The 18,373-nt window shown below is 39.0% G+C and overlaps 1 protein-coding gene across 17 annotated transcripts in view; it reads right to left on the minus strand.

Moving 5' to 3' along the window:
* Positions 1–976: 976 nt before the first annotated feature.
* The window catches only part of eps15l1a (epidermal growth factor receptor pathway substrate 15-like 1a), a 35,401-nt gene continuing 18,004 nt past the window's right edge, over positions 977–18,373 (minus strand). For 6 of the 17 annotated variants that reach the window (XM_035176565.2, XM_035176560.2, XM_035176563.2 and 3 more), the window contains 8 exons: positions 17,889–17,939; positions 15,792–15,946; positions 15,624–15,687; positions 14,530–14,675; positions 14,169–14,262; positions 10,313–10,471; positions 6,699–6,715; positions 977–5,809 (listed from right to left, as the gene is read on the minus strand). In XM_035176565.2, the coding sequence (XP_035032456.1) occupies positions 5,663–5,809; positions 6,699–6,715; positions 10,313–10,471; positions 14,169–14,262; positions 14,530–14,675; positions 15,624–15,687; positions 15,792–15,946; positions 17,889–17,939 (833 nt within the window). In that variant the 3' untranslated portion in view covers positions 977–5,662. Of the gene's footprint in view, positions 5,810–6,698; positions 6,716–10,265; positions 10,472–14,168; positions 14,263–14,529; positions 14,676–14,781; positions 14,804–15,623; positions 15,688–15,791; positions 15,947–17,888; positions 17,940–18,373 lie in introns of those variants that run through there. The other 11 variants (XM_035176567.2, XM_047342943.1, XM_047342946.1 and 8 more) reach the window with 5 other exon arrangements.

Consider the following 18,373-nt stretch of genomic DNA (forward strand, 5'->3'; position numbering starts at 1 on the left):
CTTGAGGGCCCTGGATCCTTCCTTGATGCTTTTTCAGGAATGGTCCACTGACTGGAATGCTGGTGGCTGATACTGACATGCATCACAAACACAGGCTCAACCAGAAATTGCTGCGGGCATTATTTTCATCCATGTGTGTGTATGTGCGTGGTCCTCAGACAGAGAGGAAAATCCCACTGTTTCCTCCTCCACACAGTAATGTGTGTTTCCAAGCTGAGAATAGTGGAGCAGGGAAGTGTGGCATGTGCTGACGAGGCCCAAAGTGAAAGCACGCTGGTCAGAGGAGAGACGGAGGAGATACTGAACCAGTGAGGGCAAACCCATGTTTACCCTCCAGTTCTCTCTGACCCACATTCCCAGTTAAAAGCCAATAGGCTTTTCATTTCCTCCTCTCCATTACCACTGGGTAAACACAAACCTAGCAGGAATTTCCTGTTATTCCATACGGAGACAGTTAGCATTCGCTAACATAGCAGATTGCTTGGGTTTCAGCTAATATGACCAGAAATGGCTGCAGTGTTTGCACAGCATTCATTTCACACTGCACAGCTGTATCCTTGAAATGTAGCTTAGTGTAATTCACTGCACATTGTGGCTGTGTGGAGGGAGTCACAGGACGGACAGTTAGTCAGACTACGAGGTGAATAATTCCACTCAAAAAAGATCATAACACTAATTTTGAAATGTCCTGATTCTGCATAACATTAGCTTGGTTTCCCCTGAGTCAATTAACACTTTGAAAACTTACACAAGAAGCAGAAGTTAATTTTCACAGAGGGAACATGCGTTTGTATACATAGCTGCTTTGATTTTCAATTATTTATTAATATGTTCTTTATTTAAATCTGGTTTCTGCACTTTATGGAAGTGCAATATTAAAATACTGGAGTATTCAGCTCAAAATTACACCCATTTTTAGAGTTGAGTTGTGTTGGTTTACTGACCCGGCTCCTGTAACAGAACATGCACAAGTCCATTCTCATTAAACTGAAACGTTTATTCTAGTAAACAGTACAGACCATGTAGAGAGGATCACTGTTCAAAATAATTCTCTCAGCAATAACTGTAACTGTAGGCAACCTCCCAAATGGTTCCTTGTCAAGTTTACTTTTTCTTCTTCTTCTTCTTCTTCTTCTTCACTTTTTATGGGACAAATATAATAGACATGATACTATACAGACTGTATACACACTGTATCCATCTTAATAAAGACAGCTCAGATTATTTTACCTTCGTGTGAGGGAGCAGGGGAAAATAAATCAAACATGCCTCAGACAAGTAATATTGAAGTGAATGAAACAAAATAAAAAAATGTAGGCAGCTCACTGTTATTCATCAGCATGTCAGTAAAGACACAATTCAACTTCTTTACATCTATATGAAATATCCACTTCTTAAAAAGAGAAATAAAACTGACTATAACTAAGGAATTCAGTTGTAAATAGTGATGTTTCAGCTGTCACTATATAAATATGGATTGTTTTAAATAATAATTTTGTTGCTCATTTAAAAATACTGAGTGTTGCATTTGTTAATATTGTGTTTTTTTCAAAATTGACAAAAAACATTCTGTAATGAAAGGTTTTTAGATTGTGCTGCTTTAGTAGGATGAAATCAGCAAGTTGGGGGGTGGAAGGTACATAAATAAACACATTAAAAACATATGCTACATATAAAAATCATCAGACTGCTTTCGCAGGATGCACAACACAACCAAAATAAACATCATCTATTGCACAATGGAGGAGTCGGATGAAAAACACAGTATGGATCAGGGTACCGCTATGGAGCTCTCCAGTCTAAGCAGCACACAGCAGACAGGCTGAGGTCAGAGGGACAAGGACAGAAATACATGAAGGACAGAGCGGGGTCAGAGGTCACACTATGGCTCAGTATCAAGGATGAGGACTGTTTGGATCTGAAAACTGGCAGAAACCTTCAAGTAGGAAGAGTTTTCATCAGATATATGATCAGGTTCTTAGATTACTCTTTGATCAAATAGTTCCTGGTTTCATCTGAGGGATTTTACACAACTGAGCCATCAACCATCACACAAGCTCCAGAAAAACACAGCAAGTTGTCCCGATTCTGAGAGGTACAAAAGGCAACAGGACCACTGTCACTTTCTATGACGCCCTCTGCTTCATCAAAGCTGCTGTTTTTATCTTAAAAACAATTATGACCACAGAATGTCATTATGGAGCAGATCTATTTAAATGACAGAAATAATATCAGGTTGCCCAAACCTCCTCCTAGAGCATCCTGTGAGACACACTTACAGACACACACAAATCTATTGAAAATGATAGATTGGTGATTACATGTGTCATCAAGGGTTTGCTTCCCCGTCGCAGCTGAAACATCTGGCTGATGTGTCATATGAAGATATTTAAATGGACACTCAAAGTCAGTCTTGTTATCAGCAAGTTGTCCTTTACATTGTTGTGAAAAAGCTGCTGGCACTTCAGTTAACTAAAAAAAAGACTTTGTTAGCAATGAAATTCCATTTTAAACTAATGGTAAACTTAGATAAAAACTACCAGCACATCATGAAATGTAACACTAATGACATTTTTAACATTTAAGTCCTAAGTAGGGACAAAAAAATAAAGCAGGAGGTGAGTCTATAAAAAAAAAAAAAAAATTCTAACACCACAATTTGCTTTCTGTGAGAAATGAAAACAGACAATGATATATGAACACAGTCGCTCATATAGTGACCTTTCCACAGCCGTGTGGCAGGAGCATGGCAAGCATTTGAAAAGCTAGCGCATGCTTTATGACTCAGCAGTAGATGGAAGGCCAACAGAGGTGTTAGCTGTGCACAGCTTAGATGGAGAGGCTTATGTAATACCAGGGTCACTCTTCTTCTACAGGAAGACAGTTTGTAACAGCTACAGCAAAGTAAATATTAATGATATGTAAACATGACAAAGAAAATGGCAGGGAGAGGCAGTTCCCACTGTGGCAGAACCAGTGGCTGCACATCAACTTCAACTTGACCAGCATTCAACTCCAATGTGGGTGAATTCACATTATGCGTTTCCAGCAGACACATTGTTACAGACATGTATAATAAGGGGGGGACAATGTGTTCAGTATATCAGTCCTGGTATTGACCTCCTCAATGTGGTGACTGGAGAAGCAGATCTAACTTGTACCAGTCAGTGCAAAGCCTTCGTCACAGGTTGCTCTACCCCAAAACAAAGGACTGAGTTTACATTCTATCTTAGTTCTACCAAAGATTCAGCTTTTTGCCATTTCACAAAGAGCTAGCCCTGACCCAGGACCATCATATTAGGCATCACATCCTATTTTAAGGAACATAGACATTTTGGTAAAATATGTTCATAACATTCGTTATGGGAAAAATTCTGAAAATATAAACTACTCTTATAATGGCCAAACATCATAAAAACACATACAACAAATTAGACAGGTCAATATGAAAAACTGGATTAACTGAGGTTTGGGTTAAATCAAACAATAAAAGTCAAATCATGACACAGGCTTTTATCCTGGCAAACAGGAATCTATATAGTGTCTGGACACTATATGAGATTGTACTGAAGAAAACAATCTCCTAATTTATATTCACTTCAAAAAAAATTCCAAGTTGTTAAGAGGACTTTGTATTTTCAGAATTCTTCTTGTAACTTCTAGGAACGACTGAATGACTGAAATGTTCAGGGTCTATCAGGAGATATTCAGCATTGTATAATGCTCCTGCTACAGTTGTATCAATATAGTGATGAAAGACTTTTCTTCCCATGACAACCAAGTTTAACTAAAAAACTCATCCCTTAAAGTAACGATGGGGAGAACACGTGGGCTCTGAGCAGGACCTGACTGCAGGACATGCACGTGGCAAAACAGTAAGAGTGTGATTGATCATGGACACACAGAATACAGACACATATATAAAACATGACATGAAACTACAACACAGCGGCTCTGAGTGAAATAGAAAGTCAAACTGTCTCACTCAAACATCAGTTTTTGCTTCAAGTAGCTCACAGAAAAACAAGGTGAGTGGTTCAGTCCATGTTAGAACATTAAGCTATGATACGTCACAAACTTTTTCACATATTTCCAGTTTCCAGCCTAATGACACCTGATGTCAGCAACTTAAAGACTTTTACAAACACTCTTTATAGCTCTAGAGTGACTTCAACTTCAACTCAACAGCAAATTCACAAAACATCAAGTGTGATGTTCTTTTAAAACAAAAACATGTCAACAGTATATTAAGAAATAAAACCTGTGTTAAAAACCCTCGCTCTCTATGAAGAAAACAAGGTCAAATGTAGAAAAAATAATTCCCTCATGTTGCCTTTCATTTGTTGAATGTGGTGTATGTCACAGCAGGATTAGAGTAGAGGCATAGTTAGCTCTGTTGGTCTATATACACTTTGACAGCAGGGGAGAGAGTTCCCAAGGTCATCACATAAAACTCTCCACAAAACTATCTCACACTCCTGGACAAAGAAAATATATCTGTACAATTTCTCACTGTCAATCATTTGAACTGTTACTTCAACCTGCCAGGTACCAGGAACATTAGAGGGAATCTGTATAATGGATGTATCAGTTTTTTGCTCCAATAATGTCACAAAAGTGAAATGTGAACATATCCCTCTATTGTTGGTTAATAATGTTATCAATGACTAAGTCTGACCTGGAAGAAAGAAGCGGAGGGTGTGGACCAGGGGCCAGATTCTCAGACACTAATGACCCCTGGTGTGGGATAAAAATAAAAGGAAACTCAATATTCTGAGAAATATGCTTCATTGTACCCAGAGACAGATGAGAAGATGATTTTCAATTTGCCTGCTTTAGCATGTAGTGGAGTGAAAAGAAGTCAACTAATAAAACTCATCTGAGTCTGGATCAGTGAGCGTTTCCTGAGGGAAAAACAGGGAGAGCAAACTGAAGTGAGGTGAAAATCCTTAATCCTGAGGAGTGAAAATCCAGATTCAGTCTTCTCCATATGCCTCTATATTCACATATACTTTTGCAACACGTCATTCTATAGCATTTCATACCAGCAAAAGAACCCAACACTGAATACTAAGTGACACAGTCCATACATCAGAATCAGTGATATGTCCATGTCACACATACACATCCGGAAAGAAATCCTCTGAACCATGGCAGTAAGAATTGTGCTGTGATTTTTCTTCACTGCTGCTTGTAAGAATGGAAGCAGCAGTATTGTGAGCCTGTTTGCCATATTTTCCACCACTGTGAGAGAAGGTGGAGAAGAAAAACCACGAATGCACAAATGCAAACTGCCAATGTGATGTGTCGGGTATGCTTTTCTTATCTGCTCAGGCCAGTGAGTGGATCCAACACTGTCCGGCCACCATAGTGCTTATACACAGTACCTGCTCCTCCTTCTCTCCTTCAGTATTCTGTCTCTTCATGTCAGCAGGAGTTTTGCAGTGATGATTCTCGGGCTCACGTCTTCTTTTTTCTTTCTTTTTTTTTTACTTAGGGTCAGTGGCAAGACTTGCCCAGAGGGTCTTTCTGCTCCTCATTTATTGAGTCATTGAGTGTTGGAGAATGTAAATAGTGGGGGTGCAGGTGTCAGTCATATAGATGTCAGTCATGTTGTCTGTTTGTTAGCCTGTCTACGCACTGTCTGTCTATGTGTGGCGGGTCATGCGTTGGACATCTCGGCCTTGCTGAGGGCGATGGCCAGCTCCAGGTCTTCCTGCTCCTGCAGTCTGAGCCTCTTCAGTCGCTCGCGCTCTGCTCGCTCACTCTCTCTCTTAGCCCACTCCAACTGCTGAGCCTCATTCCCAAACTAGGAGGAAGAGAGAGAGCGAGAGAGAGAGAGAGAGAGAGAGAGAGAGAGAGAGAGAGAGAGAGAGAGAGAGAGAGAGAGAGAGAGAGAGAGAATATAGGCCTTTGTTACGTGTGTGTCCATTCTGGCTTTATTCTACTAGATAGGGGGGAGCACAACATTTTTTTCTTTACCAGAACAGCTACAATGATGGAGCACAGTGGTGAGGAGGAAGATAATAATATCGAGTGTGGGATTTTATAAGGATCTATGTGTAAAAAAGGCTATTACAAGCTTCTTTTTGATGGAATATGTTGCAGAGCTGTTCTACTGGATTGTATTTTATAGGTGGACGTGGCCAGGAAGTGTATGTTGACCAACAAGAAACAAGACATTGTTTGTTAAGGACAGAGGATGCCGCACCTTGTTAAGCCCTATGAGACAAATTGTAATTTGTGAATATGGGCTATACAAATACAATTTGATTGATTGATTGATTACTGACATTGCAGTAAAGAAAAGTCAAAGAAATGTACATTTAAAAACGTTGAAAATGTTCTTCTCAGTAAACATTTGGGTGCAAGTCTTTAAAATTAAAGAAATAAAATAAGAAATGCTTATTTCAGTTATTGTTATCATTATTAATAGTGACCTTAAGGTGAGTTCAAAAAGGAGTTTACTGTTAATAAAAGAGCAGGGAAGTGAGATGCAGTCCAACATGTTTGCTTCACTCATGTCACAAACTGAGCTTTTCAATTCAGTTACTGATCATTTCTGACTGATCTCAGCAAGATGTAAGAACTAACAAAAAAAAATGTCAACATTCAGCTGAAATACCTTTTAAGTCATACCATGTGGACAGTGACCAAACTGTCATTTAATGCGAATTTCATTGAGTCAAATATCTTACCTTAACTTTTTCAGGTCCTGTCAGAGAGATGGATTACAGAACAGAGAGATTATAAACCACAAATCCCTCAACTACGTGGATCAATGATAGTTTACCAGTCATCACAGCGCATACACACAAGAACACAAGCACACACACACGCACACACACACACAACACACAGGGATGCCTGCAGAGTTTCACTGTCTTGATGATTACACAATTTATCCTGACTTCTTACAATGCGAACAAGTTGAAGTATACACCTGAGGCCAATAAGGGCCTCAGGTGACTGAGATGGACAGATGAAACAGTGGGTGATCCCTTCAAGTAGAGACAAACTACAGGGAAAGAGCAGCTCGACATTCTACACAACAGTGTGACTGATGGGCAAATGCATCTATCCATGATAGGAGAGATCACACACAAATGAGAAATCCTATGTGTGTGTGTGTGTGTGTGTGTGTGTGTGTGTATGTATGTATGTATATATATATATATATATATATATATATATATATATATATATATATATATATATATATATATATATATATATATAGTCTTTCCAGTCTTGTTTTCAGCCTGGTTTTCATACTTTATGTCATTTGGTAAAACTGGAACTAAATTCTGCAAATGATAAAGAATAAAGCCTACAGGGCAATAAAAGCTGCAATTCATAATGATGGTTTCCAATTCTAATTTAAGCATTTTAAAGAGCAAGTTTAAGCTCTTTCAAAAGTGGATTTTATTTCTAAACAATGGTTAATTTGAATGCCCTTTACTCAGAAAAAACACATTCAAGTGTATTCACACTGATGACCATGAGTTTAAAATGGATATTTGTATGTTTATAGAAAGGGCAGGAATGAGGTGGTTTTCTGCTTTCAGACAGTGAGTGGTTACCGCTGCATCATCACACTTAAAAACCCTAACCCTCAGAATCAGGGACAACACAGACTGCTGTTTTCCACTTTCCATCATCACACATCTAACAGCCGCTGAAGCTTCAAATAGGGGAAGTGATTAACTTCCCCTATTTGAAGCTAATACTAATACTAATACAGCAAGTTTTGCTAACTGTTACTAAATTATACTCTATATACTATACTAAATGATACTATAACTGAATATTCAGATTTTGAAGCTGATTATGTTTGACTATGGTTTATTTCATTTACCAATTCTGTTTAGGGTGAGTTGTTTTATCCTGATGACTTACAGTTAACCTGGGTAATCCTCTATCATTTCCCTCAATGTACTTTCTGTGGTTGCAGAGATGAAAAAGTTCATCTTGAAGTCAGCAGCAGCACACGACAGGGCAGCAGCGGCCTTGCCACTGCCATGACCTCAGGAGCACATCTGCCACTGTGTTTAGTTTAAAAACAGAGGAAGTGGTAGTGGAAACAGCTTACTGTCTGAAAGCTCCTTTACTTTCAGGAGCTTTGGTAAAACAGCTGAGAAGAACAAATAAGAGAATGATTTAATAACAGTATTATTTAATAGTAAAAGCTGGAGAAACTGTGAACCATAACAGGAACACTAAATACTTTACAGGCCTGTTTTCCTAGCCAATAGTAGTATGCAAATATTTTACTTAGATTCTACATAAACTGAATGAAAGGGATTTCCAATTAACCTTGATGAATAATGGTTTTATTTCAACGCAGTGAGGCAGTTAGTATCTGAGCTCCCATAAGAAACAGATGGTGAAGTAGAGGTATCCGGTTAAAAAATAAGGACAAGCGGAAGGATGAGAGTGGTGACAAACATTACATTCAAATGATAAAAAAAAGACGTGCATTATAGAAACAAACAGCAAACAATTGCTACCTTGAGCACACACACACACACACACACACACACACACACACACACACACACACACACACACACACACACACACACACACACACACACACACACACACACACACACACACACACACACACACACACACACACACACACACACACAGCAAGGTAATGCAGGGATGGCAGACTCCAGAGCTGTGAGTTGAGAAGTGATATTGCTGTGTCTCATGTTATATCTGACTCGTGGCTGAACACAATCAAACGTTATTCCCTGATTAGTAAACAGTGATTATTTAGCTAAAAAGTTTTGATCTCACTTTCTAATACACAGTGACACGAAGAGAAAGTCACACTATTAATTAAAACTAAGGAATTATTGAGTTTCTGTAGTTATCTGCCTATGGCTTTCATTCATTCATTCACAATTTTGTACACTTACATATCATTTAGCTGATGCTTTTATCCAAAGCAACTAACAATAAGTCTACATTTTACCATGAGCATTATTCAAACACACTTCTGATATTGGCCCTCAGCCCCTGTGAAAGTCCACGGAAACCCTGACAAAGCAGAGATATTCTTCCTGTCAAAACAAACAACAACCACAAAATGGGCTAACACCCTTTCCTGCACTAGAGGAAGATGATGACAGTCACAATGCAGCTCTGCAAACTGCACAACTTTGATACCCAACAGCAGTTTCTCTAGTGGGTTCAAATATTGTCAGTCCAGTTCACCTCTCACTATCAAACCATATCTGTCTGCTTGTTTTGGCTGCTTTTCATGTATAAGCTGCCATTGTTCTTGCAACAGTGAGGGGCAGGGTTCCTGCAGGACATGGATAGCTTAGCTTAGCTTAGCATTAAGACTTGAAGCAGGTTGAACAGCTAGCCTGGCTGATACATTGTTTAATCTATAAACAAGATGATTGGGACTATTGCTCAACGAAGTTAACTCTATTAATTCACCCAGAACTTTTCTGGATATAGAGTGGGCCATCTGATTCAATAAGTGAGCACAGGTTACTCACATAACTTCCCTACAAACCTATTTAGTTTGGTGCACAAATAAATGCTATATCTTACTACTACGCCTTCATTTGAAAACAGTGTTTTCAAACTAAAACGACCTCTGAGTGTTTTGGTTCTGTTTCAGTTTTAATCCCAAATTCAATACCAACGCGCCTGAATACTTGACCACTCACTCAAAATGGGCTAATGTATGTAATCTAATTGATGGAAATCCATCAGAGTGACGGCCATTTAACAAGACATCTAAAGATACCTTCATGAGGTCTGGGTTACATTTTATAGACTACTATATATTCTTAATTTTAATCCATAATCAAAATGATTGTTAGTGGCAACCCTGATCTGAATAATGATCTTTATCTAATGGCCTTTACCTTCAAACTTGGTATTAAAAAGAACTCTGGCCACACCATGACTGGATCTTACAAAATAAATTAAGTGGATGGAACCATTGTACTCATCACCCAAGAAAAAGCAAGACTAAAATATACTAATCACCTGTTAATACCAGGTGGAAATGTTGTCACCTCAAGATTATACATTAAACATGTTGGTGCAATACCTTGTCTTTCGACTGAGATACATCCAGTTACACTACCTCTGCTACATCCTCTGCTCATCAGCCTTCATCAGTCTTTAGCAGAGAATTACTATGACTTAAATCTAGAGACCATTCTGGTGTCTGTGGTGAGCTGTGTGGCCTTAACACTGATAGTGAAACAATATCACCAATCTCAACTTACAGAATTGAAGTCTGCAAAACCAGAGGTAGAGTCTTTAGGGGCTTTACTTGATGAGGATGGAGCAAAAGGGTCTTTGCCACTGAACGGGTCTCCCAAGCCCTTTTTACTCTGAAATGGATCGATGATGTCGCTGCCGAACGGCTGGAAGGGGTCACACGGTTTGGAAGGGTCGGCTGTGCCAGACATGCTCACTGGTGTGCTCTTACCTGAAGACATAAAAGACAAATGTAAATGTCATCACAGAGAAGACACTTTTCAAATCATCAACAAGGCTCTCTGTTTGTTTCACCCAATGAAAGCTTTCTAGAACAAACAACCTTCTCATAGCAATGATGTGACCTTGTCATGTGACAAACATTTGACAGCTGACTGGAAAGTAAAAACTTTGAATAGTAAAAGGCATTCTTTACAAAGATCAGGAGAGGTCAGGACATATAGATGCCTTCTGGGAAGCACAGGAATATTTTGCTTAGTGATGATGAAGATATGCTAAGAGAAACAAAGACAAAAAAAGCAAATATCACAGGTGTGAAGACTTAATATCTACAAAGAAGGATGTAAACAGACTAAGTGATTGTGTTAACTGATAGCTGAGAAACAATATGAACACGGCAGCTCCCACCAGTAACTCTCACCTTAGTGAACTTAGTGAGGTTGTATGTTGATAACACATGATTCGATGTGAGCGAGCACCAAATTCGGTGCTTCTCATAATTCTGCCCACGCCCTGCTTCACCAACCCTGTCACCTCAAAGTTATCTCCCAGCTTCTGAAAGCCACACGAGTTTCACCTCCACACATGTTCACACACAAAAAACAAAACCACAGTGAGCCTTTCTTTAACCGATCCAAATAGCTGGTGTAGGAAAAAACACACAGCAAAAAAAATACATCCAAAGGACCAAAGCCAAAAGTGATACTACTTTGACCCACTGAACAAGGGTTGAGATGGTTGGGTTTCTGACCACATTACCAACTGTCGGTTAAAGCATTTACCAACTATACCGACAGATCTGTGTGTTGCTCATGTTTACAGACCATACTCATTTTTTGAGTAAATAAAAGCCCCACTGCTACATGTAATATTAGACAACTAAAAATACAGCATGACAAAGTTTAATCTCATTAATAGAATATAAAGACAAATCAAGGTAATAGTAATATTAATATTTAATTTATAAATAGTCTCGAACCAGTTTACAGATAGAATACTGCTACACTATCTCTTTACATTAAACATTTCAGTGTAAAATATATATAAAATGTAATCTTCATTTATGAGACTTATTGGTACTGAACCACAGGGGTTCTGCACATAAGCAAAAATGTAAATCAGCAGTAATTGTAGTACTGACAGTTAGTGTTCTTAACAGGGAGTTGAAGCTGGCCTAGCAAAGGATCGTGGGAACATTAAGAGCGCATCACATTGCTTATGAAGGTGTTATACCACAGGACCAGTCAAACTGTTGTCATACTACATATATAGTCTTATCACACAGTAAACCTAGTTGATCGGTGTGAACAGTTCACTTCAGACTCAACGCTGAGCAAAACTGCATGCCTGGCAATCACTTTTTCCTCTCTCAGTGACGCACGCACGCACACACACAAACACACAGAAACCACAATCATGAGCTCCACCCTGTTTTAAAATAATCCACTGGTATCTAATTTTAATGTCTACAAGAGGACAGAACGTGCAGTAATCTACAGAAAACAGTACAGCTACATGTCCTCAATTATTTAAGGCATTTACTGGAGGCTGCAGCCTTGTCCCACTCACAACTCATTAGGTGATGAGTTAGTGACAGTGTGTGTTCGTGTGTGTGTGTGTTGAAGAGTAAAATAGAAAACATCAAGACAATAGATTTAATATATGAACTTGAAGACAACAGTTAGTAACAGTGCAGTCATTTGCCACTGCACATAGCCTGCAGCCTGACCTTCTCTGAACCACTGATCCTCATAAACACGCACAAACACGTATGCACGCAAGCACAGACTCACACACACATCTACATACACACACACACAAAAGAGAGAGGAAGCAAGTAAGGGTGTGTCTGCAAACCACAAATCATCGCTATTCAAACATCACCTTCCCGTGTGCCTTCACACAGACATAAGAGCAGTAGTTTGTGAACAATGTTAAAATGTGAAGTGAGTCACAGGAGTGAACAGTCAAGAAGTCCCTGATTAACAGCTGCTGACCAATTGAATAGAACAGCATCACAGCTGTAACAGACTTCTCTTTAGTACCCATCAACTACTGAGTCTGCAAGCGTGCGTTAAATTTAACAATTTTCTAATATATTTTAAGGATCTATTAATTATTTCTTTTTGGGACCCAACTTAGAACCACACAAATTCACTTCTTTCTTCTGTCCTGCTGCAACCCCAAGCCACCCTGACACTATCCTGCAGGATGCCTTGATTAAAAATCATTTTCCCCTAAATGATGGCAAGTTGTCCAGGCCAGAGGCAGCCCCAAATCCTGAAGCACCCTCCAACATGCTTCACTGTTGGGATTAGGACTGTAGTAAACAGTGTTTACATACCTTTTTAAATACTAAATACCGTTTACGCACCTTTTTATGGTGGTTTACTCACTTTTATTTTCCAAGTTATTTTTTCAAGTTTTAGTCAAATTCAACACGAGTATTATATGACAGTTCAGAGCACAACCTCACCTTGCCCCCGCCCTTGCTCACTGTTGCCTGGCACCCAACCCATTGCTCTCCCGTCTCAGTCAGTCTCTCTTTAAAACTGACAGGCTTTCTGTGGGTCCCTCCTGTATGCTGTATTAACGGCTCATCCACCTTTATAATAACAGCGAGAGAGGGCTGCCTGAAAATGATAGCACCCACCTTTCTTTATTTTTTTTTACCTCTACAGCCCTGGTTGGGATGATGTTTTCATGTTGGTAAGCACTGCCCTTTGTATGCCATACATAGTGCTGTGTTTTCTTTCCAAACAATTCAACTTTAATTTCATCAGTCCACAAAATGTTTTCCCAGTAGCATTGTTGGGTGTTATGGTGCTTTTTGGCAAACTTCCATTTATTTTAAAGTTGTCAAACTATGGACTGATGGATATCTAAAGTCTGAGATTATTGTGTAACCCTTTCCAGGTTCAAACTACTTTTGATCGTGGGTCTTCTGGGATCTCTTTTTTCGTAGGCATGGTTCACATCAGAAGATATTTCTTGTGAATAGCAAGATCTAAATATTTTAGCAGTCAAAGTAGCTCAAACCCACACCTTCATTATATACTTGCTTCTAATAGTCTAGTCTACTAGGGCAGCTATGACTGAGGGGGTAGAGCAGTCGTCTAACCCTCACCCTCCAACCAGAAGGTCGGTGGCTCAAATCCCAGCCCATGCCAAAGGATCCTTGGGCAAGATGCTGAACTGCCAAATGGCCCCTCATAGATGTTGAATGCACCTTGCACTTGGAAGTCGCTTTAGATAAAAGCTAAATGACATGTAATGTAATGTTATGTACTAGTCTAATAGTAAGGGCGATGATGGCGATGTGGTAATCACACTAAAGAAAACAATGCATGTTGGTTTCTGATACAGAAAGTCAAAGTCACACTTCCTTCTACGGCTAACCTCTGTTCGACTGGCTTCAGAGTACTCTTTTACATCATTCTCTCTAAAAAAAATTACAAAGATAATGGCATTTATTGGGCAATGTCTCAGCTCAATAGTTAGTGCAGTGCAGCACCTGACAGTCTAAGTAGAACATCTCATTATTCCAACAAAGACAATTATTTGTTAGCATTTAATGACTCAAACTGGAATAGGGTTCTGATAGTGCTGCTCTTACTGAAGTCAGCCATAGGATGAACCATCTTATAGTTTTTTCCTCACTCCCCAAAGACTTGTTGTGTGACACTCACCACTAGGGGGTTTGGGTCTTGGGGGAACACTTTTCTTTGGTGGCAAAGCTGGTGTGTCATTCTTCCTGTTGAACGGGTCGTCCACAAACACTGACTGGCAAGAAAGAATTAGAGGAGCAGTGATATAATATATGTTATACAGTTTGAGTTGAAACTTTTATATGTGTTTAAATAAGGTGAGGACAGCACCGTAATAATAATGATAAAAAATAATTCCATGTATAGAGCTATTGAATAATTAATCAATTCTCATTAATGTAGTCCTTTCACAATTTATGCCTTTTTAAAGTTCTGACTTTTCTGTAAAACCCCTGTAGTCCTGCTGACTACGTGTTTTCAGTAAAGGTTTGGCCTCTGGTACCTTCTGGTAGTCTGGCAGCCAGCTGGCTCTGCCTTCAAAGGGGTCTCTGGGCTTCGACATATGGCTGAAGTCTGCAAATCCAGCTGAGCTGTTACTGCTGCTGCTGAATGAACTGCTGCCAAACGGGTCCAATGCGCCAAATAGTTCTGAAAATGACAGTCACAATGACTTTTTATCAAAAAGCATATTTATAAAGACCGGCCATAATAACAAGCTTACTTTAAATGTTTAGTTTTATTCAAAACACTCAACTTGTTTGTCTGCCAACTTAGATCTACAGCAAATAGGAAATATAAAATATGAAATACCACACTGACAAACACGTAGAAGCAAATATATTGCATACATCTTACAATAAAGCTGTTCAGAGGTTGGCCAGCAGGTTTACTCGACCGGTCAAGGCCATGAAGATTTACATGGAGAGTTACAGGTGTTAATGTGCTTTGTTAATGTTTATGTATTTTTATTTTTATTTTGTGTGTATTTTAGTGAGATTCGTCTATCAAAGGTTCTCCTACATCTGGTAGATTCATAATAAGGCCAAGTAAAGTTTCTTTCCTTTCATTGGATTGTAAGTGGAGAATATACCTAAGATCAACCAGGATGTGAATAGATACAAGCAAAAACATCTCAATCATAAGTGAGACATGGCCAGGAGAAGTATTCTTCTCATCATTTTTCTTCTAGACTAGAGGAGTCCAACAGTAGTTGATACTAGTTTTACTTTACAGAACCAAAATGAAATCAAAAGCACAAGAGGCAGATTTCCTAAAAATGTCATTCATTCATTTCTCGTCTGTGTGTAAAAACTGCCAGAGAAGGAGTGAAATATCGAGCAAAACTGACTTCAACCTCTAAATAGTGTTGAAAATGTGTCTACCTGTTTGTCTTGTTTCTTTGATTTACTATCCTTTTCATACCTGTGGTTGTATGAGGCCACTGTAGGCAATATTAGACATGGTTGAACATGGCTGTTTTATAGGCAATGATATTGGAGAGCACAGACTTAAAGATTTCTTTCAGTTTTGAATAAAAAGGACTACATGATGTTCACAAATATTGTACATGTAGGAGAAAAACAAATGAAATCATACCTGCCCCTCTGGGCTTTGGGTTACTTGATGAGAATGGGTCACTGCTTGTGAAGTGACTGGCTTGCTTCAGGAAGCAAAAGAACAAATTCAAGTTACACCAATACACATATATTATGCTTTGATAGTATTTTGTTTATAACAATTCATATAAAATCTAAATTTACTCACATTTTGATTGACAAGTACCTTTGAAGGTAATGTGGCACTTTTATTGAAGGGGTCTGTTGTGGAGAAGGGGTCCATCTTTGTGGTCTTCTTGAAGAAATCTTCTGATGAAGCTTTGAATGGATCTGTCTCTTTGAACGGGTCACCTCCAAATGGATCTGCAGAAGAAACCATGGTCAACATCATCTATTCTAATCTTCAATGTTTCATGGGACGTAGTTTCCCACCGAATCTGAGGGGTGAGGTCTGCCTGCATGCGGAGAACTGCAGGCCCCCCACACGATGCACACAGGTACAGCTCAAACTATCACAAGGTCTGCCTGCCTACAAGGATGGTAAAACATTTATAGATGGCCCGCTGATGCCGCAAGATTGCCGTCGATGGACAGAGAATGAGGGAGAGAGACAGAGAGAAAGACGGAGAGAAAGACAGTGTAAGCAAGAGACAGCCAGGCGCAAATCACAAGGTATTGTGAAAAGTATTAAAAAAATTGTTTTGAGTCTGCCACAGTTTCATAACAAACTGTGGCAGAACAAATTAGACTATGGCAGGCCAGTCTAGGTAAGTAGTAGGAAATACTGTGTAGGTCTGTTTTACTCTGTTCACAGTAGCACTGCAACTGTGTGATGATCCATGAATCATCATGTTGTATTTTAATCTTGTTGGTTAATGTTAATGGTTTCTCGGTGAGAAAAACTATTCAAAAAGTACATCTCTACACGAAATGAGTATGAAAGTATGGACCTAGTATTACAAGTTGTTGACTGTGGTAATGAGCCTGAGAAGTCAGTGTGATCAGTGTATCTGGGTGTGACGTTCACTGCAGTGCAAAAAGATTCTATCTCTGATCTACTCACCAGAGAAGTGAAACTACACACCATCACTGAAGAGGGAAGTGTTACACAAGTCACAGTTACACACACTAGTTTTACATGACTTCAACAGAGGACAAGCCTGTCACCACAAGCATAGGCCAATCTTAGATATGAGCATGACCATTACTAGGGTTGAGACACCATTTTCCTTGTATGTTTTGTCAGGGTACCAGAATTAGGTAATTTTCATTTGTTGAACTACTTTAAATTTAGAAAAAGCACCATCATACAATAAGCTATAAAATAAAACATATTTTGTGATTATCTGTATGAATTACTTTCATTCCCTTTACAATCACAAATGTGCAGAGTGGTTGAGAGAACTCCTATTAAATGTATTCATTCAAGAGTGGGAAAAATATTTCAAAGGCAATTTTTTATGTCAGGGCTTACGGACACTTGGATGACACCACTGGAGCAGTATGGAGCCATTTATGTGTTTTTTTCCTGTTGTTTTATGTTTGAAGAAGGACTCAGCAGTTACTTCAATTGTATTGGATTTGGATGCAACACTGTTTACCCCTGAGACTTCAAAAGTGGTTTGTGCACTCAAACCCCTCACCCACCCCTCCACCGGCATATAGGGGAGTAGATAATGAGTGGATTACATTTTTCGGTGAACTATCCCTTTAAGGTAAAAGCACAAAAATGTGTATATGAAGTGGGGGAATACTGAGCAGTGTTTGGCCAACAGGACATACTGAGTAAACCAGGCAAGAAGGACCATGGTCAGAAAGGTGAGCAAGAAACCAACAGTCAGCATCTCAATTGCACTCCATCAACCAGGCCTTTATGACAGTGTAGTTTGGCAGAAGCCACTTCGTGTAAAGATTGAGGCGGCCCACTTGAAGTTTGTCACACAGCATTTTAAGAACTCTTTGAGAGCCTTAGGAAAAAGATAATCCAATCTAATGAGAAAAAAAAAGAAGAACTGTTTGGACCCAACACTACAACTGATTGATGGTTCACCATTGAGTACAACAATGACTTGAAGCAAACTGCCAAGACAATCTGGGAGGAGACCTAAAGATGGCAGTTTACAGAGGTTGGGAGGAAAATTGGCAAAAATACTAATTCCAGATGTGGAAAACCTGTAGGGACTTATCCAAGATTTAACTTTGTAAATATTGCCAACAGGTTTCTACAATACTGAATAAAGGGTCTGGATACTTAAATGTAAATAAGTGTTTTAACTTTTTGAGCTTCTTTAACCCAAGTAAATACCTGTGGACGTTGGTGGCTGCTTTGCAAAAGGGTCATTTTGGAAAGGGTCACCTATAGAAAAGGAATCAAGCAGAGAAGGTGGAGGAAGAGGAAAAAAAGAGGATTGTGAGGAGGAAGTCATATAAGATAGTCAGAGAGCAACTCAAGCTGAAAACAATATATGCCAGAGGTCTTCAACAGGGGGTCCGCGACCCCTAGGGGGTCCACGGAGGTACTGCAGGGGGGTAGCAAAAGTTTTGGTTGATTAGACAATTTTTAATTTTTTTTTAATTAAGATTTTTTTTTTTCAACCAATTTTTTCCCCACAAATTTAAATGTCTTTAAATACACATTAACATGAATCTGTGAATTATTTTAATAGCTCAGTGTTGTATGCAAGATGTATGTTTATAAATGGCAGTGGCACGGCCACCCTGTACCTTGCAAATGTTTAAAATAAAAACATGAATATATGAACCTGTGTATTATTTGAATAGCTTAGTATT

Source organism: Hippoglossus stenolepis, chromosome 14, assembly GCF_022539355.2.
Source record: "Hippoglossus stenolepis isolate QCI-W04-F060 chromosome 14, HSTE1.2, whole genome shotgun sequence".
NCBI classification, from domain to species: domain Eukaryota; kingdom Metazoa; phylum Chordata; class Actinopteri; order Pleuronectiformes; family Pleuronectidae; genus Hippoglossus; species Hippoglossus stenolepis.